Source organism: Accipiter gentilis, chromosome 5 (genome assembly GCF_929443795.1).
Source record: "Accipiter gentilis chromosome 5, bAccGen1.1, whole genome shotgun sequence".
Classification (NCBI taxonomy): Eukaryota; Metazoa; Chordata; class Aves; order Accipitriformes; family Accipitridae; genus Astur; species Astur gentilis.
In genome coordinates this window covers 15,104,102-15,128,206 of record NC_064884.1, presented here as the reverse complement: position 1 = coordinate 15,128,206, position 24,105 = coordinate 15,104,102, and the positions used below count along the sequence as shown (strand labels likewise).

The 24,105-nt window shown below is 42.0% G+C and overlaps 1 protein-coding gene across 1 annotated transcript; it reads right to left on the bottom strand.

The window, feature by feature from the left end:
- Positions 1 to 3,886: 3,886 nt before the first annotated feature.
- On the bottom strand, positions 3,887 to 20,597 carry ANKEF1 (ankyrin repeat and EF-hand domain containing 1). Its single transcript, XM_049801216.1, has 10 exons — positions 20,432 to 20,597; positions 16,347 to 16,733; positions 15,672 to 15,871; positions 13,459 to 13,608; positions 12,615 to 12,738; positions 10,204 to 11,026; positions 7,142 to 7,368; positions 5,693 to 5,871; positions 5,057 to 5,200; positions 3,887 to 4,012 (listed from the first exon to the last, which is right to left on the bottom strand). Exons 1-10 carry the CDS (start codon positions 20,595 to 20,597, stop codon positions 3,887 to 3,889), a joined length of 2,526 nt encoding a protein of 841 aa, XP_049657173.1.
- Between the last annotated feature and the right edge of the window lie 3,508 nt (positions 20,598 to 24,105).

The window sequence follows — 24,105 nt, the reverse complement described above, 5'->3', positions numbered from 1 at the left end:
CACTTGGTACCCTTTAACACCATCTACCTAATCATCACTCAGTTTTTCTGTGACCAGTCCATTAGCACAGTCTCTTCCCCTCCCTCACAGCTTGCTCCCAGCTCTTGACTCAATACCCCTCCTTCTGCTGATGCCAATTTTAAGTTCTGGAGCTTTATCCCTTGATTCCCCTTGTGATATCTGCTTTCACATCCCTAAAAACTTCCTACACTGCTATTGTTGCTTCATGCAACAGACTTTCCTACTCGACTTCTGGTGTACAAGGCGGGGGGGTGTCTCTGAACACACACTCATCACCACACTTGAGAAGGACAGTCTTGAAAGGTGCTTCTTGACTCTAGCCAAACCCTTCAGTCTGCTCTGCTCTCTGACTCTGTGCTACTGGGACCTGAATGAATTGACTATTCGTGCACAAATGTTTTCTGAGCACTGGATTTTTTGATTGGGTGTTAGTTATCAAAACACTATTAAAGTCAGTGTTAGGTGCTTATTATACTCTATTCTCTGAAAATGCCACAAGGTAGTTATTTTTTCAATATGTAAATTAACACAAAAATATCGCTGCCTTTCCCTCTTTAAAAGGGACTGTAGGGAAGGCTCAGACATACAATAGTGACACCATTTACCATTTGGTACCCTCAACAGACAGCACTGAGGCCACTCAGTTAATAAGATCTTAATGTTGAGACTGACTTGGAAAGCCCTAAACAATACCACAGCCCTGTAATAGCAGCAAAAAGCACTAACCAAGCTAGCCTGAGGAAAAAATTTGGGGGGGGGACAGAAATCCCTGGGACAGGTAGTCCTGTATAATGTCCCTCATGTATGTTTGGTAAATTTCTTCTCTTGCACAAAGTGAGCTCTCTTCACAACTGCATGTGGTTGCATGGCTAACCTTGCGTTGTGTGTGATGACGTTTTGCCTCACCTCTTCTGTTGCACTGAGCTCCTGCAGAAAGCCAGTCAGTCCCAGAACGAGAGCTGGATGAGAGATGGGGTGGTAGCTTGTGAGACAAGACTGCCAACTCTTTGGGCAGCCTGCTACGGAGAAGACAAGGGGGCTACAGGAAAGCCAGCAGGCCAAAGGAGCACAAATATTTCTCTCTAGTCAACCATCGTGTTGCATACAGCTGAGGGACAACTTTTGCCCCCTTTTCTTGTGGGACAACATGTGAAGACTGTGAGAGTCTGCAGCCCATCTTGGCTGTGATGACAAAGCACATGGATGGTGGCCATAAGGATTTCCTAGGGGAACAGAAAATGGCCCCCTCTCAGTGCACTCTTTTCTGAAAAACCTCTTCAGAGGTTACTTGCCAACAACCCTAATTCTAAAATGTGATCCAAACTGATACAGGAGACAGCCCCTTCTGCTGGCCAGGTTAACTTGTTCCCTTTGCATTCAAGTTCTTGTCAATTTGGTTACAGTTACCCTAATGAACACAGCCAGCAGAAAATGGTCCACATTTTAACGTGGCGGTATTTACCCAAGCAAGAAGTACGTCTGTGGTACTTCCAGAGAGGAGAGCTGAGCAACTGGCTCTAACAGTGGAGAACTCGCCTAGCTAATCCCCATGATATAACTCTGCCAGAAACACAGTTTTGTGTAACAGGATAAGTTAGGAGTTTCTGACAGTGCTGCTTGATTTTATTCTGATGGCTACTGTTTAGCAAATTGACCCCATGCCTCTCCTTTTAGGGGTGCAGTTTTACTTACAATTGTTCATGGGTTTCCTGCTCCTTGCCTGCACTGCCTTCTATGACTAACTTTAACACTGTTATTTTTGTTATTTACAATCATCTGCAGCCAGCAGAAGTTTTATGCTGACAGGCAAAGATGATATGCTGATATTAAGAATTCCAAGACAGCTGATATTTGAAGTGGTATCTCACTTGCCTGTAAAGTCTTTCTTTATACGGAACTATTAAAATGCTAAACATATCAGGATATTTTCTCAATCTAAGCAACTTGTCATAAACTACTCATGCACAACCACATTCATACAAACAATACGTTCAGTAGTGGTATCTTAAAGTTATATCTCACTAGATATATCTACTTTGCATTTGTCTTGGTTTCTACTAAATATCACATTTGCATTTAGATGTGCAGCTAGAGTTATAAAGGGATCACTGCATGCAGCGTTATGCAGGCAGTGGTGGTGTCTTTAAGAATGTGACCATGCAGGCTTTCCCCAACAATCTTCTACTCTTGCTCTCTTCATACCTAGGCAAATCCAGGCATGGAAATGCTGTATCACACACATCAGCATGGGCAAAACTTGGTTCTCATTACAAGAAATGATGAACTAGAAGGAAAGAACCCAGTCTGAAGCTCAGATTCCAGAGTTCAAGACTTGCAGTTAAAAAAAAAAAAAAGAATATGTTTGAAAACAAATTTTCAAAAGTAGCTGTACTCTGGAGCCAGACAGCTCTTGAAGTCTCACAACATTAAAATAAATTTGAAGAATGGGTACTATCAAACCAGAAGCTGATCTAATTTACAGTGTCTGTCTAGGCTAGTGTCATCTTCTCTCCTAAGGGACACACACATCACCACAGTGGACAATCAGGAAGTGAACTGCATTGCTAGAAAACTATCATATGCCAACAGTAATTAGCTGAGGTCCTGAAACACAAGGGATTTTTATCCCTTATGTGTTAGTTAACTAGACTCTTCTCACAATCTATGTAAATATTTCTTTAAGTTTCCAAGGATAATTGGGCTAGAGGGTTCCACAGGCTATTTACACATTGTACAGTATTTAATGTGTGCTGGTTTTTTGTGGATTTTTTTCCTGTAGTCTGAGTGTTCTTGTATCCTGTGAAAAAACAGATAGGTTTCAATTCACTTCTCCACAATTTTTGCTGCTTTAGATATATTTTATGGCATTCCCTCCCACTTATTTCCTCTCTAAGCTAAACACTCCCAGCATTTCCAGCCTCTGCTTACCCAAAACTTCTCACCTGTAACTGCCTTTTTGAAGCTCCGAATTGGACTCACTTTTGTGCTGCCAACTATTTTGCAGACATACTCAACAGGATTCCAGAGGAGCAGAGTCCCTCAGCAGAACCCATGCTGAATCTTGACGTTATACACTTCCTAAAATGAACTTTTATTCATTACCACAGCCTGGTCAATTTAATTCTAAGACACCAAATCCTTCCTGACTAAAGAACTCATTAAAATAGCAGGGGCAATATCTGTTGACTTCACTGTTGTAGGGGCAAGCACTGATTTGGACTAGCTGTGGATGAAGCTGTTAATACAAGAACCTGCACTCACAAAATCTCTGAATGTTTTCCAAGTTTGCTTAAAATATCTGAAGGTCTTGATAACAACTTTGCAACAACACAGTTGCAGAATACATCCTCAGTAAGTGAGGAGAAAGGCTTGTGCACTCTTGCAAGTGTGTGGCAGAACGTGAAAGCAGTACACTAGACAGTAGTAGTCCTGGTTGTAAATTCTGTACTTTCTCTTGTCTTAATTACTGAATGCTATCTTAATTTCTTTATATTTAACACCCTTTTAGTAGAAAGGGTAACATATCTTCCAGGAAGAAGTTTTTTGCTGGGGTGAAAAATAGCCTCATAAAACCATACCTTTCCAAAGACAAAGGATGTATGTGTCACAACAGCAGCCAATCCATGAAGCACACTGAGCCAGCACCAAGACTTGGAAAACTTTTTCCAGACAAAGTCCATAACAAAAGATTGTGTGTAAGCAACATAATCTACAGAGGAAAAGCTTGCTACTTTTTTTTTTTTTTTTGTCACAACTGAGTTACATTTACCGAGCACTGCATGATTCCTTCCTTACAGAGAAGTAGCCTTTTTGATCTTTGTCCCCTCAAAATATGTGCTGAAGTAGCTTCTTCCAGCTGGTGGTCTTATTCCGTAACTTTTCTATTAAAGGGGCTCGTGAAGCTTTCTGAGTGGTCATCAAGAGTAAAGCGTTCACGGAGCAATTCTTGCTTTCTTATTAGCGCCTCTATTGCAGCTTCAGGGGCCCAAATCTACAAAACAAAGGTATTTGAAGTTAATTTGGACATGACTTCCACAACTGAAGCATTAAGAAGATACTGTTAGCCAAACACAGCTATGTTCTAGCACTCCTTTCCATCCTGAGACACAGACAAACACTAGTGCAGCCTCCCAGTGGAAGATACCACAATGATTTATGTACATATAAGCAGAGCATTCTCTTATTGTCGCTTCCAATCTATAACATGCCATGGGCTCAGATTAGGGATAATGTGGGAAAGAAGATCCAAAGCTGATTGTTTAGAATGAGTGACTCGGGCCCAAGATCCTCAGAGTGGAAAATAGTAATTAGCTGTAGAGTCACTGGCAATGTAGCCTTATTCCCCTGAGACCACGGCAGAAACTAGCACAAATCAGGGTTAGGGAAATGGTAAACAAACTCCAAATAAAACTTCCCTGTCAGCAATGGTTTTCTTTTCCTTTTTAAGAAGAAAAAAAAAAATTAAAAAATTACTTCTCTGTGATAATCTTTTTCTGTTTCTCAGTTATTTGTGAATGAGTATTAACAAGTCCCTAATACAAAAATTGTATTTCCAGTATTCTAACTCTAGAAAGTAGATATTTAGTGTACTGTGATACATTTAGTTCAGTAACTGCCACTGACGTAAGTAATCATGTGATAACTAACTGAGAAGGCAAGTTAGAAGTTGGTGCTGGTCCCGTGCACAAGGACTCCTTTAACTGTGAGAATGTAAAAATCCATACCATCAACATAGTTGCATTTGTATTTTGCTGCAGGTCCACTTTAATCCTATTTTAAAACCTGATGAGAACTTGATTTCCATGACAATTTGTTTTATATAAATATATGTGTATATACTATATATAATACATATACACATATATATGAGCTCTTTACTGTTGTTTTGTGGCAATCTCTCTAGCCTGTGTCACATCATCTATAAGCTAGTTGAATTGTGAAGTCATTTCATCAGATTGTTCTGGTTTTTGATCTACAGCAAGATCTAGCTTTAAATGAACGTGACACTGAGCTCATGTTTTACTACTGTACGTACTTTTCTGGGTTTAAATGCGATGTCATCTTTCTTGGTAGCACCACTGGTTATCAAAGAGTTCAGATAAATAACACTGTCCTTAAGAGAATGTGTTGTCTTTTCAAGAATGGATTTTTCTACAGCTGGCAGAGATACCTGTGAAGTCTGAAAGAGAAGACGTTATCAGGTATACAAATATATCACATTCAGAAGCAAGGCACACATCCTGCACTTTCTGATACTTCTTTTCCTATCTATTTACTGTCAGTGTGTTTTTCTTTTTCTGTTCAGAATCTGTTTTTATTAAAGCTGGTTGTTTGCGGGGTTTTTTTTATAACCAAAAATTGTGAGGGGAAACCTTTTAAAAGGTAGAGGATAACTCTCCTTGGACGCTAAGAGGAGGAAATATTTTCCTGTGCCCTGTCAGGGATATAGGACATAATTCTTAAGTGGGACCGGGGAAGACATGAAGTTCATATAATTAACAAGCTAAAATTTCATCCGATGAACAAGTACTAGTACTGGCTTCTGAAAAGACTCACTTTAACAAAACTGCCTGATTTATAGCTGTAAAGAGACATGGATGGCAAATAAATGAAAGAAGCAAGCACTCTACTAACTATTTGCAAGTCAATCTCTTGTTAGCATCTCTCATACCTCTTTTTTCATGGCTTGTACCTCTACAGGCATCAGTGTAGAAGGTGACTTTGGCTTCACAACTTTTTCTTTTTCTGCTTTTTTTTCTGGTGATTTTGGCAAATTTTCCAGTTTATTTTGGAGCAGATCAATTATTCTAGAATCTGCAAATACTTTAGCAATATCAAGAGCATTCCTTCCTGTAATTAAAAAAACAAATACCTTTATAAGCCATGAAAATGGCAATTGTTATTGCAACTGGACAATGACACTACAGTCAACTGAATTTAATTAGGCCTCTCTTTTATTAACCATTCAGTGTGCCAGCAGTGTGGCTGACATTGGTGTGACAACTGGCAGTCATCAGCACTGCTTGCAGAAACAAGCCTTGACACCAAATATTGCAGGAATTCTTGGAGTGGCTGCTTTGCTCTTAATGTCCTGACATTTGCAGCTTAATATACTGGTCATGCAGGTTGTAATTTTGATCTTTGAGAGCTGCAAGCATTTAGCACTAGGAGATGGCCAGCATAGTACAAGGTTAGGAATGTAGGGCAAGTTATTGTAGGTATCTACCTCTTCCAGTGCCTGCTCTGTGGCTGGCAAGGAATCAAGGGAAAGCCCCATGGTTAAATAGTGATGAACACCTTCAGTGCCTAAGAAAGGAAAAACTCCCCTCGATCTTACAAGATGAGACCCTGTGGCTGTAAAGTAGTTGCAAGACTAAACTGCTGTGTGAATTGGAACTTCACGTGGCAACAGAAATGGAGAATACATATCCCTTCTACAAGCAGGGTTTCACCTGTAAGGTATTTTGGGAAGGAAAGTCTTGTTACACAGCAATATTGCTTCCTATGTTACAGCAAGGGCTTAAAATGTGATAAATGTCAACTATTTAAATTACTCTGAATATAGAGGAAATAATACTGAATGAGGGATCTGCTGCAAGGAAGTAACACTTCAATATCAGTTCAGATTTGTTTTTCTGTTAATCTTTTTTTTTTTCTTAGTGAGTAATATTTATGTGCTAAGCAGCAAGAAATTTTTTTTTAACCAGTGCTGCCTGTACATAAAAATAAGGGATTTAAATGGTAGCAGAGTACACACTGGCCACAACTAAAATCTAATTTTCCATTAAATAATATTTGTAGGTAGCTAGAATTTTTTTTCATTAAAGACACTTATAACTCTGTATTTATCCTGTGAGGGGCAATAGCCTCCTTAATCATGTAATTAATCATGTTACTTTATTTTCTAGATGCATAAACCCCAGGAAAGCTGAGTTCTTAGAATAGTGACTCCATACTGTAGAAAACTAATTGAACCTAACTCTTACCTTCATCCTGATCCTGACAGCAATCATAAATTCAGAACACTTCTCAAAGTGTTCCAAGAGCTTAGGTTTTTTAATAAAACAGGTATACTCCTAAGGAAACAGGCCTCTCCTTTTGGGGAGACATTGATATTTACCATTGCTGTTTGTTGTTTGGATGTCAGCACCCGCACTGATTAAAAAACAGACTATATCCAATCTGCAGATCTCAATGGCTCTCATTAGTGGGGTTGCATTGCCTATTGCAGGTGCATCCACTGCCGCTCCAGCCTTCACTATCAGTTCAGCAACATCTATGTGTCCGTTATAGCAAGCGTGGTGGAGAGGAGTCCACATGAAATTGTCTGTTGCGTTTACATCAGCCCTACAAAAGAGTTAAGAGGAGCCGTGGCAGATGAAGCTAGCTACTAGATGTGGTAACACCCACAGCTCCAAGGACAATCAACATTAACTGCTCGCTGCAATGGCATAGTCAATGTAAATAAATATTTTCATATTGCTACTGCTACTCTGAAACCATTTTAGTATCTGATATTCCATGACAAGCTATATATTAATTGTAAGGGTGTGCCTGGGTGGTGATCATATCCCCCTCTAAGCCAACACAGTGTTTTCTACATGGAGTTTTTCACAAGTACAGAGAAAAATAGGCATTCAAACAGGTAAGTCCTGTAAAATGCTGCCAGCGTTTGTGCTCCAGCTTCACTGAGAATGGCAAGAAGCAGATTAAGGAATTGAAAAAAGAATGCTTCTGGGCCAAGAACAGGTGCTCTAAAACCCATGACAAAATTGCCTACTGTCCAATTTACAAATTAGTTAGAGAAGGTCTACCTCATAAAATCTGAGCACTTAAAACTTCTTCAGCCACTGTGTCACTGGACTAGATCCATTTCTGCTCCCAGGTTAAAACTGGCATGTTCTGGAGGATGCAAGGGCTAGTTTGAGGGAGATATTTGCAATACACTGCCTTCAGATGAAGCTGAGGGGAAAAGCATCATCAGCCCTTTAGCAACTGGCTGCCTCAGGAGCTTTTGGGCTGGGGTGATGCAAAAGCAAGGCTTGGGGAACAAGAGCCACTAGAGCCCCTTGATGGTGTTAAAAGGGAAGAAATATGGTTCCCTCATATCTTTGAAGAAAGCACAGACCATGCCCAGATCTGCCATCTCCCACGTGTGCCATGCACGGGTTCAGAAGGGGTCAAAACCTCATGAGGGGATTCCCTAGTATTCAAGCAGAGTGAACTACTTTGCAGTGTATTTAAGACAGCCTAGAGGTCACTGTCCCACTTACTCTAGGGACAAAGAGCTGGTGTCTTCCCAAAAGACATGGAGGGAGGGAGAAGGAAGAAAGATTATGAAGGAAGCTGCTTCCAGGGATAGCTTTTTTGCTCTTCAGATCAGATGGTTAATATTTAACTCGATCAAAAGAACAGATTTATCTGTTTTTCTTTTCCTGTTTAAATTTTTAATCTTTTCAGAATTCTGCCTTTGGTGAGATGTTAATACAGTAAATTCCCCCAGCCTACCAGTTTTAACTTTGTTACTGTTCAGTTGCTTAGCCACTATGGTTTATTCGTATGCAGTTTTAATTTCCTTTATATTTCTCATTAAAATAAGTGGGTCCAGCTATTCCGCTTTCACTCTCAACCCAGCCTCCATGCCTGTACTGATAGTCTGCCTGCCCCTGAATCCTTTTTGCTAACTTCATTCTATCAGAAACAAACTGATCTAAGGGAACAGGGACAACACAGCACTGACTTAAAAATTCTTCAGCATTTTCTCCTGATCAAGCACTGAATTTGCCTTTAGCCCAAATTTACTTTACTTCTGAGTCTTTCTGGAACAAGATAGAAAGTAGATACCACCAGTTTATGTTTAAACCCCAACATTTTCCATAACTCTGGATAAATGTTTTGTTTTCTATTCGATATGGATTTGTGATACCATACTGAAAAGGTTATATTGTAAAAAGTATTTGAACTCCCATGCCAAACTGAAAGTGTCTGAAAGTCCATACTGTTGAAAGATGCAAAGCTAAACACTGTACTGATAACTTTCCTCTCCATTTCCTGATTTCTGTCAATTCAAAAATCTCAAAATTTGTACTATTTTTTTTAAACTAAGTTATTCCATTTCTAGGTCTAACTGTTAAATATGACGAGATGTGATTCCAGTGCTGTCTAGTGAGGCTTGGAGAAAGCAGTAGAGATTAATTTGCTAACTCTTGCATCCTTCCTTATCTTTGGAAGACTTGAATGTACACATTTACACAGCTTTCCATATGCTCTAGGAATGTCCTTGTAATTACCAGAGTGTGTAAATATCCGTGTGCTGTTAAGTCTTTGCAGGAACGGGAGCAACGACTACAGCCACTTATCCTGAGAAATGAATGTTAAAATGAATTCTAGCTACAGATAGAGAACAAAGCTAATGTGAATATATTTGAAAAATGTTCATTTAAGCGTTTATGTGAATGGCTGTAGGACTACAGCAGTCTGACAATAAAAAAGAAGAGATTATGCTATTACACAAGTATGACTTAATCTTTCTTAAATTGCTTTCATTTTTAAGCTACCATTGAGATTTTTCACAAGAGTGTCTGTAGGCTACAAAATTGCTGAAGCACTTCTGAAGTGAGGAACAGACTAAATAGCAGCACACGCTTCTGGTATAAATCCTGCTGCCTCAGCCTACTGAGGCTGCAGAGAAAAATGATTAGAAAGCTTATCCCCTTAAAACATTTGCATGCAAAGGCCCTGGCATGTGGAACAGGGAAGTCCAGGATTGCTTTGATGATTTCAGGCAAGTCACTTGAGCCTGATTTCCCCAAAACCATTTATCTGATTTTGAGAGTTCAGTTTTGAAGAGGCACTATCTGAGACATGGGTATGAACAAACTGCAGTTCCAACAGACTGGATGTGTAGGTACTCTGCATCTGACCAAGATGTATGCAGCCCAGAAACCAAAAATTTCACACATGGAGAACCTCTTGGGTTCTATTTCTCCATTACTAAAATGTGAAAAATAATAAATTAACCCTCTGTAACTCAGGGTCTTATGGAACTAAATTTAATACTAAATGTTATGTAAATAAAAAACAAACCATAGTCTGTTGCATCCAAATGTTTACTGGAAATTTATGCTTTTCAAAGCCCTTCTAAAATAGCAATTTAAAAACAAATCTCTGAAATGATCTTACCCCTTTTCCAGAAGATACTGCACAACATCTATGTTCCCACTTGCACATGCAGCCATCAAAGGTGTTTTGTAATACTTATCTTTTACGTCTACTGGCACACCCTCCTCAAATGCTTTCTGTAGAGACAGAATGTCTCCTGCTCTGACAAGGTAGTTAATATTCATGTACATTTTCCTTGGTTCATCTATATACCAGGCACGGTCGTCATGCACAGGATGAGCAGATGGGTGGTCTCGGTTAAAAAGGTAGCTCTCAGCAATGTTCTGAATAGCCTCAATCATGTACACAGGGAAGCCATCTTCCCTACGCGGACATGCGCTCTTTGGGATAACACAGATCGGCACAGGGATGGCGATGCCTCTTTTGCCTCTTCGTTTCTTTCCTTTCTTCCCCTTCTTCCCTTTCGGTCCAAAGGACGTTATAAGACAGCTTTTCTGCAGGTATTTAGAGCCTTTAAAAAATTCTTCAGTGTTGATTCCCTCAGGGTGAGATCCTTCATGCATTTCAGCAATAGTTTGTATTTGTTCAATGTCCACAAAGGCACACTGCTTCTGAATAACTGATATAAAATCATCTTTAGCCACTGTCCCATCTCCTTGGTCAATGGCCTGAAACTCGTTGCGGAGGGCAGCCTGGTGCTCTAAGGACCAGTCGTACAGCCTCAGTGCCCAGCGGGGGTTGTCCTCCTTAGCCCCAGGCTTGGACTGTTTTATAAAGACATTTTCAATTTTACGCAATTCTGCTGCTGCTGCTTTAAAACCGCCTTCCTTGGCAATGGCTCTTGGGGTCTTTGTTAACAAGTTTGTCCATGTAGGATCACAGCCTAAAAATATAGACACAATTTCACTGATAATGCAGTGGAATTCCTAATTATGTAATAGAAGAGACTTGTAATATACATGTAACTAATCGCCACAGGTCCACAATTCTATACTGTCTTAACTAGAAATAGTGATACTAGATGGAACCGCATCATTGATCCCAGACTGGAAGGTTAGTCATGTGTCCATATTTGTTTCCCAAAGGGAGATTCATTGGGCAACCCATGCTTTACTTATCTGTCCAGTCATGAATATGTATAGAAAGGCAGAAGTTCAGTAGAAACTTTACATTTTTACTTGAAGTGATGAGCAAGGTTAAGAAGAAACAAACTAAGATTAAAATATCCCTCAATGTTCTATACCCTAACCTTGCAGTTTGGTGATGGATCACTAGTTAAATGTTTGAATCACAAGAACAGAACATAGGATTTTGCATGGTCCTCTTGAATCAAAGCTTGAAGTGTTATGATCATCTGACTAAGTTAAAAAATGATCACAGCTGCTTTGGAGTATGTTTCAATACCCATAGGCATGCAGTTTTCCCCATGACTATATAGAGATCTTTTTTAAAAAAATATCAGCAAACCAAAAATTAACTTTCAATTGGAAGTTTCAATACTATACATCTAAAACCAGAACCACTTAGTACAGTCCAATTCTAAGTTATACAAACTTATGATGTTTCTGCTGCTTTCTTTGAGAAATGTTTTATCTCGGCCACATGAGTAGAAATAAGTCATAATGCCCTATGTTAGGCACTTATTAATGAGAATTACATTTGCCACATGATATCCAAGAGTCAAATCCTTCATAGGGAAAAGTAGCTGGAAAATTGCCCAGCAGAAAAAGACCTGGGGGTGCTGGTTGACAGCCAGCTGAATATGTGCCAGCGGTGTGCCCAGGTGGCCAAGGTGGCCAACAGTATCCTGGCCTCTATTAGAAATAGTGTTGGCCAGCAGGAGCAGGGAAGTGATTGTTCCCCTGTACTTGGCACTGGTGAGGCCGCACCTCGAGTACTGTGTTCAGTTTTGGGCCCCTCCCTACAGGAAAGGCCTTGAGGTGCTGGAGCATGTCCAGAGAAGGGCAACAAAGCTGGTGAGGGGCCTGGAGCACAAGACTTATGAGGCGTGGCTGGGGGAACTGGGGTTGTTTAGTCTGGAGAAAAGGAGGCTGAGGGGAGACCTTATCGCTCCCTACAACTCCCTGAAAGGGGGTGGTAGTGGGGTGGGTACTGGTCTCTTCTGTCAGGTGACTGGTGATACAATGAGAGGAAATGGCCTCAAGTTGCAGCAAAGGAGGTTTAGATTGGATATTAAGAAAAATTTCTTTACTGAAAGGGTTGTCAGGCATTGGAACAGGCTGCCCATGGAAGCGGTTGAGTCACCATCCCTGGAGGTATTGAAAAAGCATGTAGACAAGGCACTTTCAGAACATGGTTTAGTGGGCATGGTTGACGGTTGGACTCAATGATCTTAAAGGTCTTTTCCAACCTAAATGATTCTATGATTCTATAGATGCCCAGATGAAATCTTTCCTTTAGCACCGAAATAGAATATACATGATAGTTGCAAAGTAACATTTTTAATGTACCTCTTTGTCCTATAAACTTGCAGCAATTTGTAAATCCTCCCTCTGCAGCGTAATGAAGTGGCGTGTTACCATTCATAGCAACCAGGCCCAAGTCTCCATTGTAAGCTGAAATAATCCTCAGAATCTACAAAAAAACAAGGTACCACCAAAAATCTTGTCTGTTTCTTAAGGAGGGGAAGTGTGAGGATGATTTACAAAGAAATGTAATATCATATATTCCCAGTTTATATAGTGAACTTCTCTCCCATGCCCAGCTGATCAATGTGTACTAACGTTCAAGTTTTCTGTAGTACTGTGCTTATTTAACTCAGGAAATAGAAACTTTGTTCCGTTGTAGACATCAAGGACAATCTTCACTCCTGCCAGCCTCCTGCAGGCCACTGTCTTAAAGTAACTAACATTGCATTCACAATCAAAACTGCATCATTTTATATACTTTGAAGATGATATGGGGAAAAAGGAAGGAAGTGCCTATCTGCAGCTGTTTGCATCTGCCCTTTTTATAAGGGTAATGTTTCATCCATGTTACACAGCAGTGACATGCTACTTGTTGAGAGAAACAAGGTCTCCATGGAGCTGTTCACACCAGCCAGCCACACTAGCACACACACTCAGAGGTACCTTGGCAAAAAAGGCTCTGCAAGTATGAGAGACATTCTATCACTAGTGGATTCCATTTGATACTTAAAAAGAAGCTCTTCTTGACTGCTGATTATTATGCTTTGATCAGCTGAGATACTGGACTCAAAATAAAAATACGGCAACAACAACAAACCCTAATAACAACAAAAAATAACACAGGCTTGGCTTTGCAACAATGCTTTAGCACCACAAATGATAATACCTCAAAAAAGCCACCTTTGGCTGCAAAATGTGCAGCGCTGTGTCTTTCAAGGTCTAATAGGTTAACATTGACTCCTCTCTCAAGTAGACCACGCACCAGCTCGAGAACACCTTCTCTTGCTGCTTCCATTAAGGCTGTGCGACCCGTAGCCTGCAAGGTAGCAAGAAAGCAATTCAGAATGTTTCGTACAGTAATTCAGGTTGGAACAATATGATCTGATTTTTGCAAGGTGGCATAAAACTGAAGGTCTCCTTTTTAGGTATTATCAAAAAAAGGAGACAAGTCTAATAGTTTCAAAGACACTTGTAGGTAAACTTTAAGAATCCAGTTGTAATGCTACTAAAATGTGTTGTCAAATCCCAGCAACTCAAGTACATTAGTAACTTGAATCCCCTGAATAGTCCCCATGAAAATCAATTCCTTAGTTAAGGAATTCCTTATTCTGTGTGCATGCTGTCATGCATGTTTACAAAATTTAACACAATACCACCTCTACCATGAAAGAGCATAAGGAGCTATGGCTGGAGAAGTGCTACGGAGAAGGCAGAGCAACTGGGGAGTTTCACTACTGTTCTGAGAGGAAAAACTCACATTCAACTACATTAGTGCTGCCTCTTTTTCTACATAATAGTGTATGTTTGTGATTAGCATTACCTATTTTCTTTATAATGGCTGACTTTGGTAGATCTGGTGACCTTCCCAAGAACAGAGCATATCTTGGATCAGGGATCACCTGCTATTAACATGTTGGCCCACAGCAACACTTAGAATATCTGACTTGCCACTCTACACAGGGGTAAAGAGAGCAGTGAGCTGTGGATCTGTTCCACTGAACCATATGTTCTTCCCTGGTATCTGTCTTTCTCTGGGTCTAGCAAAGCATTCCCATTACGTGACCAGGTATGTGCCCATCATATTACAAAAAAAATACGGGTTTCTCATACTGCAGGTACACTGAGTGCATGAAGCAGACACGTGCCTGAGAAGATGAGATAAGGATTTCCAAACATTGTTTTTGCTATAACTACAAACCAGGAAGGATACTGCAAAACTAGGACCAAAGCAAGAGCCGTGGGTAGCTTTAAGGGAAAGCTTGAGCTCCTTGACTTGATCAACAGCACAGAGCTTCAGTCCTTCAGGTCTTTATTAAATTGAGGAAGTAAAGAAATAAATTACTAAGGCATACAAAAGAGAGAAAAGAGTTTCTTATGCCTTGTTCCTGCCTTCGTTCTCCATCAGGTTTTCCATGCTGGATCCACCTTTTAGTGAATATTATTTCAACTCTGAAAACTTTAGGGCACATCCAGGCAAAGTACAAATCGGCATTGGTCCACTGAAGTACAGTGAACAACAAATCCTAAGAGATGGCCCAGATACATTTTGGTTTTGTAAAATACTTTCACTCTAATCTACAAAAATCTAAATCAGGATACGTGGTTCAAGCAGAAGACTTAAATCCCTGCTCCTGCAAAAAAGGGTGGTACAGAAAAAGGACTAGGCATGGCCACAGAGTTAAGCACTTGCCACTGCTTTATTATTTTAATGTGAGGATTTAAGGTCATTGTCCTGGTTTCAGCTGGGATAGAGTTAACAGTCTTCCTAGTAGCTGGTACAGTGCTGTGTTTTGAGTTCAGTATAAGAACGTTGATAACACTGATGTTTTCAGTTGTTGCTCAGTAGCGTTTAGTCTAAAGTCAAGGATTTTTCAGTTTCTCAAGCCCTGCCAGCGAGAAAGCTGGAGGGGCACAAGAAGTTGGCACAGGATACAGCCAAGGCAGCTGACCCAAACCAGCCAATGGTGTATTCCATACCATGTGATGTCATGTCTAGTTTAGGAACTGGGGAGTGGGGGCAGGGAATCGCCGCTCGGGGAATAGCTGGGTGTTGATCAGCGGGTGGTGAGCAATTGTATTGCGCATCATTTGTACATTCCAATCCTTTTATTATTGCCGTTGTCATTTTATTAGTGTTATCATTATCATTAGTAGTTTCTTCTTTTCTGTTCTATTAAACTGTTCTTATCTCAACCCACGAGTTTTACTTCTTTTCCCGATTTTCTCCCCCATCCCAGTGGGTGGGTGGGGGAGTGAGTGAGCGGCTGCGTGGTGCTTAGTTGCTGGCTGGGGTTAAACCACGACAGACAAATACTCTAGTCATCTGGTAACTATTCTAAACTCCTGTATAAATGTTTTTAGTTACAGAAATATTCATACTGGGTTTCTTGCATTGGGATTTGCTCCTCTTTCCAAGAAATTCAGACATATTTCTTTAATATCATGAGCTTGCTCACAGGCTTGTAGAAATACAGGCTTCCCATCAGTAGTACAGTTGTTAACATCTGCACCATAATCCAAGGCAATTTGTGTGCAGTGGTGGTGCCGCCTTGTAGGTAAAATGCAGTAAAACAAAACACCTGCAAAGAAAACCAGCAGGGAATATGGTGCAATACTGAATTATTAGAAAGGTTACTTGGGCTGTAAGCTTCACAGCTGAATGGACAAACTCCTTCAATAGAGACCCATTAACTTCTCTTAGGGTATATCTATATACATGCAAAAAAAGACTTCTAGTTTAGGGCATTTGAACTTGGGGAGTAAACAAGAATTTAATATGTGACAGGTCATGGGAGGAGGAACACGATTCTCAATCACAAGTTATCTTTCAGCTATGTACTGGAGAGACCTATGATTTAAAGCTCTAGACTGTTCAGGGAGAATTATTTTCATTTTCATCAAAGCTCTTATGGCCAATAGCTTCTCTTGAGCTGTAAGGATTACCCTCAACCATGGTTCTTCTCTACAGATTGGACACAACATGTGTAGCAAGTGTGTAACACAGCAAGGGGTCGTTTTATGGTATTTCTGGTCTGATAAGGTTCTTTTACTTACCTTTCCCTTCATTATCCACAGCAGTCATGTCTGCTTTAGCTTTTGCTAATAAATCTAAAACCATCTCATGGCCTAGCTCAGCTGCCTTCATTGCTGGAGTATGTCCCATTTTGTCCTGGACATCTGGATGAGCTCCCTGTTCCAGCAAGAAGCTGCACATGTCGGTGTCATTTTTAATGCAGGCCAAATGAAGGGCACTATATCCTTCCATAGGCTCTGTGAAATTAATGAGATTTGGGAATCCATTCTGGACCAGCTTTTCTATTTGCTTCTTATCTTTCTGGTGAATGCACTGAAGAAGTTTGTAGATCTGTAAGTTTAGAAGTCTGTTATCTACCGGTAACATCCTGGAATAATAAAAAATGGCTTCTTTCAAGGAAGTAATTTCTGTATAGGGAGAGAAGAAAGCATGTAAACTCAGAGATGAGATTACAATTACATGCCAATAAGAACAGGAATCTAACTATGTTCAGGGCATGAAAATATCCACTTTAACTTGACGGAGCATAAGCTTTGAATGAATTTATCTCATTTAGTATACACAGCATATATAGAAACTATATAAACATATGTAGCACCATGAAAAATTGTTCTTTCTAGTCTTCAAGCTGTTCTGAAGAAGTCTCATTCAAGATGAAAACAGTTAAGAAACTGTAAGGTAACTGCTTTCCATTCAAGGAACTGTTATAATCTACAATTACTTGGAAGCATAAGGGGGAGGCTGATCATCTGTCATTTTTGTACTTCAAAAGGAAAAAAACCAACAAGTCACGGTGTCCTCTGCACTTGCTGAAACATAAAATTGATACTAGCATCACCTCATCAGTACCTGAACACATTCTTTTTTTTGGTAGCTGATGCATGAACTTCCTGCTGGAGGAGTAAATTGCATTTCTCTGCAGCAAAACCCTTGGGGAAAAAATGGTGCAGACAGTGGGGCACTGGCATGGAAAAAGGTTCCCCCAGGTCCTGCAACACATGCTTCCTGAGAAAAGTGCAGTGCAGTGTGAGAGACTGAAAGAGTTAATGTCTCAAACATTGTGGTGGGGCAAGTTCTGCTTAAAGACAAACCCTGCACACCAAGGAACCAAGGTGAAAAGCCCATCAGCTCAGACATCAGCAACAGGAGAGGGAAGGCATGCTGGAGGGTGCGCAGCTCCCTGTTCTGATAAGCTGTTCTGATGGCCATGTCTGCAGGGAAGAAGTTACTCCACAAACGACCCCCAAGCCCAAAGGCTCACAAACTGCTCATTAACCTGACGAGTTCAGGTGCCTGCCCAAAGGAGGGGCAAGGATGATAAAAGGACACCAACTGAAGCCCCAGGCGTGCAAGCCCACTGGGACTGGCCACCTTGGCTGACTGAACCAACGCTGGACCCAGGACTGGTGAAATCTTTCTCTCTTCCTTTTCCTCTCTCTTTCCTTTTCCACAATCCCTACACCTCATCCTTTTCAAGATATAAACCGTTGACCAAGTCTGAGACTAAGAGTAGATCCAGCCACCCATAGACCCTTCTCTGCGGAGGAGTCTGGAAAGCAAGGGGGTCTGCTCTGAACCTTGTGATTCAACAGGAGGGATCTCCTTATTCTCTGAATTGATGTATATGGTTACACAGTTTACAGAAGTAGTCCTATGCCAATTCCTGTTGTGAGAAACCCTGCCACCTACTACCACACCTCCCTAGTTCAGTTTGCTTCTGTCATGAATAAAATCTTTAACTGATCATTTGGTGTCCTTTCACCTTAATTTAGCCTGAGGGAATTTCGAATTAAACACGACTCCCTGGTCTGTCCAGTCTGGGTCCTGACATGCAGAAAACCAGCTTTGCCTCTGCCTCAATTCTGATTTTTTTTTTTTTAGGCTTTCTAGCCTCTTTTAGCTAGTCTCAGCACTTGTGGCTGGAGGGTCAAGCAAGCATCAGACATTATAAGGACCATTTCTGAAGCTCACTTAAGTGGATGGGAAGCTTCCTATCAGCTTCAGCCAGCCTTGGGTCAGCCTGTACTCCAAAAACAACAGTGTGCTTAGAGGTTATGCAATAAAAAAATGTGGAGGAACAGCATCCCGTTAGGGAATATTTGGGCTTTCTGGTTGGTTTTTTTATTAGCAAAATGGCACCACTCAGCAATCTGCCTGGCTACTGCTGGGTGGTTTGTGGATGTCCAAGAAAATATGAGTTTTAAGAGAGATGCAGAAACATTCACGATTCCAACAGACTTTTTGAGGCAACATCTCCCGTTCTGGAAAGGAAACCTGAAAGAAAACTGCAGGAAAAGTAGAAAAAAAATGAATGAAGGCTAATCACGTTTGGAATAGATAAAGAGCAGTAACTTTTGTACCACAGGTACAACATGCCAGTTGTAATTTCTGTAACTACTGTCTTTCATTCCTTTTGGAATTCTGTGGCCAGCCTATTTTTGAAACAACAGACACAGGGGTCAAGTTTACTGTTGACAGATTTCTGAGAACTGTCCATCCCTCTTGTGTTTTCCCCAATAAACAAGCTCCTTAGGACTCTCCCTGTGCATCTGGCCAGGCTGCCTGAAGATACCTGCAGCCCTGAGAGGGGTGCTATGTGCAAAACAACCCCGTTACACCATCTGACACATCTGACTGCCGCTGATTGCTCCTCTCCTATAACAGTTAAAATAGCAGAGGTGTTTCAGCAGAGGAGTAAGGAAAAGGTAGGGAAGGGCCATACAATGCCCGGAGCCACTTAAAAGCTGCCCTTTCTAGTCTACGGAGCATTGCAAAAATGTTGTAAAATTATCACGTTTTGGTAGAAAAACTGTTGTTTTAACAGTTTTGACCAGCTCTACACCATCTTTTATTTCACTGGCATTATTATTAGAAGCTGCTCACTTGCAGAATTGTTTAAGTGGGCACTAAAATGCAAAGACTTTCTCTTTGCAATGAAAAGTGGTCAGAATAGGTCAGCTGCTCCCAGAGTTTGGGGGCTTTCTCCATTTAAATATGACATTGCTTAAATGCTAAATTCTCTTCTGTTTAGGTCTTGCACAACCCTCATTCTGATCATACACAAAGTATATTCTTACATTGCATGATGAAATCATTAAGTAGCAGAAACTTAAATCTGTCGCCTGTGGTATGTTTATTCTCATCCCTACCACATTGTGCTTCTTGTGGCATATTGTCCTATGAAAGAGAATAAATGCACAGATTTTTTTTTTCTAGTGACAAGGTTTAAACTATAGTGGCACTCTAGTCCTAAAGTTTAAAATTGAGAAATAAGGCTACTTCTGGGTAATGCTCTGGTAAAAGCAAAAACTAGAGACCCCTATGGAGTCTAGCTTTTAGAGCCTGAAATGTTAGGAAGTAATTTCTGAGCAAATCCTCAATACAGGAAGTTTTTCCTAGCTTCTGAGCACAGGAAAAGAAGTGGTGTAAACTCTGCAGGGGCTGTGGTGAGGAGCAGCAAGAAGGTACAACAGGGAAGGCTCTTACAGTACTTATACCACTGGAATTCAGCAAAAGAAATGTTTTTAAAGATACTTAGATGGAGCTGACAAGCTTAAATGTTCTCTCATAGTCTTGTTCTGTTTCCCACCACTCTGCAGTAGTAAGGAACTTGGGTTTACTTCCAAAAACTGCACCCTTTCTTCCCAATGTTATTCATTATTTGCATCTGGATTTTGCACAGCATTTTTTCAGGAACTCACTTAGGATCAAAACTTGCCTTTTCTTCCCTTCTTTCTCCCCTCCTGAAGCTGCAAACACTGAAGAAATTACATTCTCCATGGAAACAGGTTAGTAATGCTACAGAACGTGAGCAGCATTGCAGTTGGTAGAAACCTGTTAGTAACATCGATGAAGGCACAAATGGATATCATATTCAATGCATATGGATTTGGATTTATTTTATGGATTATCCTTGAGATTCAGAACAGTGAGAGTGCTATCTCTTGCGCAAACATTACACTCAGTCTCTGAAGTACAAGCATGCAGAATAAGCATGCCCCAGAATGCTGTGTTTTCCAGCGAGTAAGATGACACACTTGGAAAGCACGTCTGAATCTAAAGAGCGTCTTAAACACCCAAGCAACTACTAGTTGTAAGTAAACACCTGCCATCACTGATGTCCTTGTTCCTGCCAGCGTCCACAGCAGTGACACAGCAAAGGGGCAGGAGTGCAAGTGGCACTGGCACAGGCTGTTGCAGGGACAGCAGCAGCTTTGAGAGGCAACAGGAGAATCAGCAGCTCTGGTGGAAAAGGCGGATGCACACTGCATGTGTTAGACACCACAGAACAGAGTTGAAAAACAACAAACCACATAATATTCTTGCGATGTCCCTGTATATATGTCCAATGGTCATTTTAACTACACAATTAGGTGTTATTTACTCCCTACAACCTTTGCATCATGCAGGACATGAGATTGACAGCATATCTTACACTTACTGCACACTTTCCTTTTTGCTCACAGGGTAATGTGTTACACTACATTAGAATTTTAGCCCCAATTTAGCCTGATCAGTTTTTCCTGGTGCTTTTGAGATGCTTATCATGATATTCTTTTAATACTTCACACACTGTAACAAAATTATTTCCGTAAACATAAGTGAAATTATTTTCATCACAATGGTGAAGTATGCTGTTATCTCAATTCAACCACCAATGAGATCCTACCAAGTTTAAAGCCTTTGCTTCAAAGCATTAAGAACCAACAATTTACATGAAAACAACCATAACATTTTAACTGTGGCAGTTAATATTTCTTTGCAGAATTTCTTGAAAGTGACTGGATCAAGTTTTATTAGAAGTTTCTACAGTAACACAATCAAAGTAAGACAGGTGGGATAGAAAACCCTACCCAGAGTCGGGTATAGTTACAAGCAAGTGGAACTGGCTTCTATAATGAAAATATAACTACAGCATCCTGCAAATTTTCATTAAGTAACTATCACAACCTGTAACAGATCTTTTAATGGAAAATGAGGTATTGTTAACATGGCTTTGAGACAGTCATGCTCTGGGGAGGACTTCATGAAGCTATAATCATAAATCCCAAGCTTGTAACATCTTCTTAGGAACAATTTTATCTGTTGACAAACATCAACAAAATCGCGACCTTCATTCTGCCAGCCTGTATCATTGTTTTGGTTGAGAGCATGAACTCGTTTCAAATTCAGATTAATCCTTTTCCCAGTACACCTAGTATTAAGAAAATAATTTTAATCAGATTCTTGTTTTCTCAGAAAGCTTTCCAAGCTGTGATTGAAGTACATTGGATAGAGGGGGAAGGTCTGGTGGCCAGTGCTCTCACTCCCTGACTCTGTCAAAGCCTGGTGCCTGATTGCTGCTGGAAGCACTTGTGACTCCTTTTTTTAAAGTTTTCAACATTTTTCAGTTTCAACATTTCAAGTTGAAAACATCCTTTTATCACTATTCACAAACCAGTAAACAAAATTTTCATGTATTTTATCTTTAGTGGGAGAAAATAGCTTAGCACTTCCTAAATCTAATCCATTTGCACACTGGCCATAGAGATAAGCATGAGCCCTATATGCCGGTATAAAAGAAACCAATATAGTAACAGTGCTACACTGTATTTACAGCTTTATACCAATAATTGCACTGGCTTGTTGTCTGTGACTAATGTTTAATAGCAATGATGCAGCAAAATCCTCCTAATACTGAATTCCAGTATAATGAATAGCTTATAATGCTGGGTTGTCTCTTTCAGTCCTTCTTGATGCTAACTCTCAAGAAATGCTTTGCCTTGGGCTGAGGCCATAGCTTAATGCTGAGTGATGTTCACTTCCCTGGCACTTCCTGTCTGAACTGAGCAGGTTTCAATCTAGTGTTGAGATCTCGGCCCAGAAACAGCCCTCCAGGAAACTGGGCCCAGTTCTGAGTGCTGTAAAGACAGTCCCAAGGTTATGGCTGGATTAGATCAAAAGATGTGCATTCTTTTGTCTTAGGTTTGCCTGGCAACTTCCAATCACTTTAGCATTCATCCAAACTGGAATGTAATAGAGCCCAAGCAGCCAGCAGCAGGCAGCCCTCGGGGCCAGCCAACACCTGGGGGAACAGAGGCTGAGAGGAGGTGGCTCCTCAGCTAGGAGGAGAGCTCAGGCTCCCTGCAAGCCTCTGGACTGCTGGGGAGTTGGTGATAAGGTGCTGCTGCACCCAGGAGCAAGGAACAGGGTGAGCAAAAACTCCCACAGAGCCTGAAGTGCTCAGGGCCCTGGGGAAGCCAGGTACGGGATAAATCTGGTGTTAGTTGACTTTTTCTGGGGTTGTAAGAGAGGAATGGGTGGCCTGTAGAGGAGACTGGCTTTAACAGGAGAGAAACTGCTGGAAAGGGAATATGTTGAAGGGCTGATGTCGATCCGCACAGTACTCATGTGGTGAGGACTTGCTTGTCTGACCATGCAGAAAGGCAAACTGAGGTAACTTCCAGTCCGCCCTCCTGAGAGAGGTGCCAGGCATAAGGGGCGGGGGGGGCGGGGGGGGAATGTGTGCTGATGTCTAGAGCGGAGTGTTTCTTTTAGAAATCTGAAGCACAGCAGCCCTGCGGTGCCGCTCCCGCCGTGCCCCCCACCCCACCCCACCCCACCCCACCCCGCCGCCCTCAGGTGGGCCCGCATCACACGCAGTGCCCTACACTTGCGTTCCTTGCCCAGGCGTGCTGCGAGGCTGGATTCACCCTCCACAACCCGCCGGCTCTACCCCAACCCCTCAGCAGCAGCTGGGGAAGCGGCGCCCCGTCCCGCCCCGCCCCGCCTCGCCTCACCCGCCCCAGCGGCGGCGGCGGCGGCCTGCGGCTGTCCGGCGACCGCACCCGGACCCGTCAGGGACTCACCTGCAGAAGCACGGGCCCCGAAAGCCCGGCGGGCGGCCGGACTCCCCCCCGCTTCTCTTCTTCTCTTCCCTCCCCCCGCCTCCCGCCTCAGCGCCGGCTCGCGCCGCGCCCGCCGTTGCCGCCCGCCGTTGCCGCCCGCCGCCTCCGTGGCAACGGGGCGCCGCCGCGCGCCTGTCCTGGCAACGGCGTCGCGCGGGCGGGCGGTTGGGCGGGGGAAGAGGGGAGAGGGGAGAGGCGTGAGGCGGCGGCTCCCCTCAGGGACCGGAGAGCGGCGGGGTGCTGGGTACGGACGAGCGCCTTGCCGCCCGCTGCATGGCTGGGGGAGACGGGGCACGCAGCCAGGCCGCTGGTTTGCGGGCGGAGGTTGATGATGAGTGCCAGCGGGGAGGGAGAGAGCGGCCGCCGGGCTCGGTATAGCGATCCCCGGAGCGGGTGCGGGAGCCTGGCCCGTGCCGAGGGTCGCCGGGCTGCGTCGGCAACGCTGGGTGCGCCGACTTCCCCCTGTAGTCCCTTGCCTTCGTGGGGGAAAAAGCATTCGGTGTCCTTATTGCGGTGTCAGGGGGAGGGAGTCGGATGTCACGGCCTTTGACTTTTTCTTACTGTTGAGTTACTTTCTTGCCAAACCTCTTTTCCCTCCCACGGAAAGCAGTGCAGTATAGTTGTTTCACCTCTGAATTTTACTAGAATCACTGGCCACAAAAATGGAATTACAAGGTCTGTGTATAAACCAACTTCATAGCCATCCCCAGAGGGTTCGTGTAGTGCTAAAATATAAATAAGGCATGTTAGACTTAAGCTGAAACATAATTGCTCATAGGCCTAACTGGAAGGAGAAACCTATTTATTAACAGAAAAGAAAAAAGAAATTGGTGCCAACAAACAGGGGAAAACACTTGAAACTGTTTAAGCGAGTTGAAGCATGTAATTCTAG

What these genes read in the sequence shown, in the direction of transcription:
- ANKEF1 (XM_049801216.1), bottom strand. Translation starts at nt 20,597, where the DNA reads ATGCAGTGTGCATCCGCCTTTTCCACCAGAGCTGCTGATTCTCCTGTT. An exon ending in TGTGGATAATGAAGGGAAAG is followed by an intron (nt 15,872 to 16,346) that starts GTAAGTAAAAGA and finishes TTTTCTTTGCAG; the next exon opens with GTGTTTTGTTTTACTGCATT. An exon ending in CAAGTTTATAGGACAAAGAG is followed by an intron (nt 11,027 to 12,614) that starts GTACATTAAAAA and finishes CTATATTTTTAG; the next exon opens with GCTGTGATCCTACATGGACA.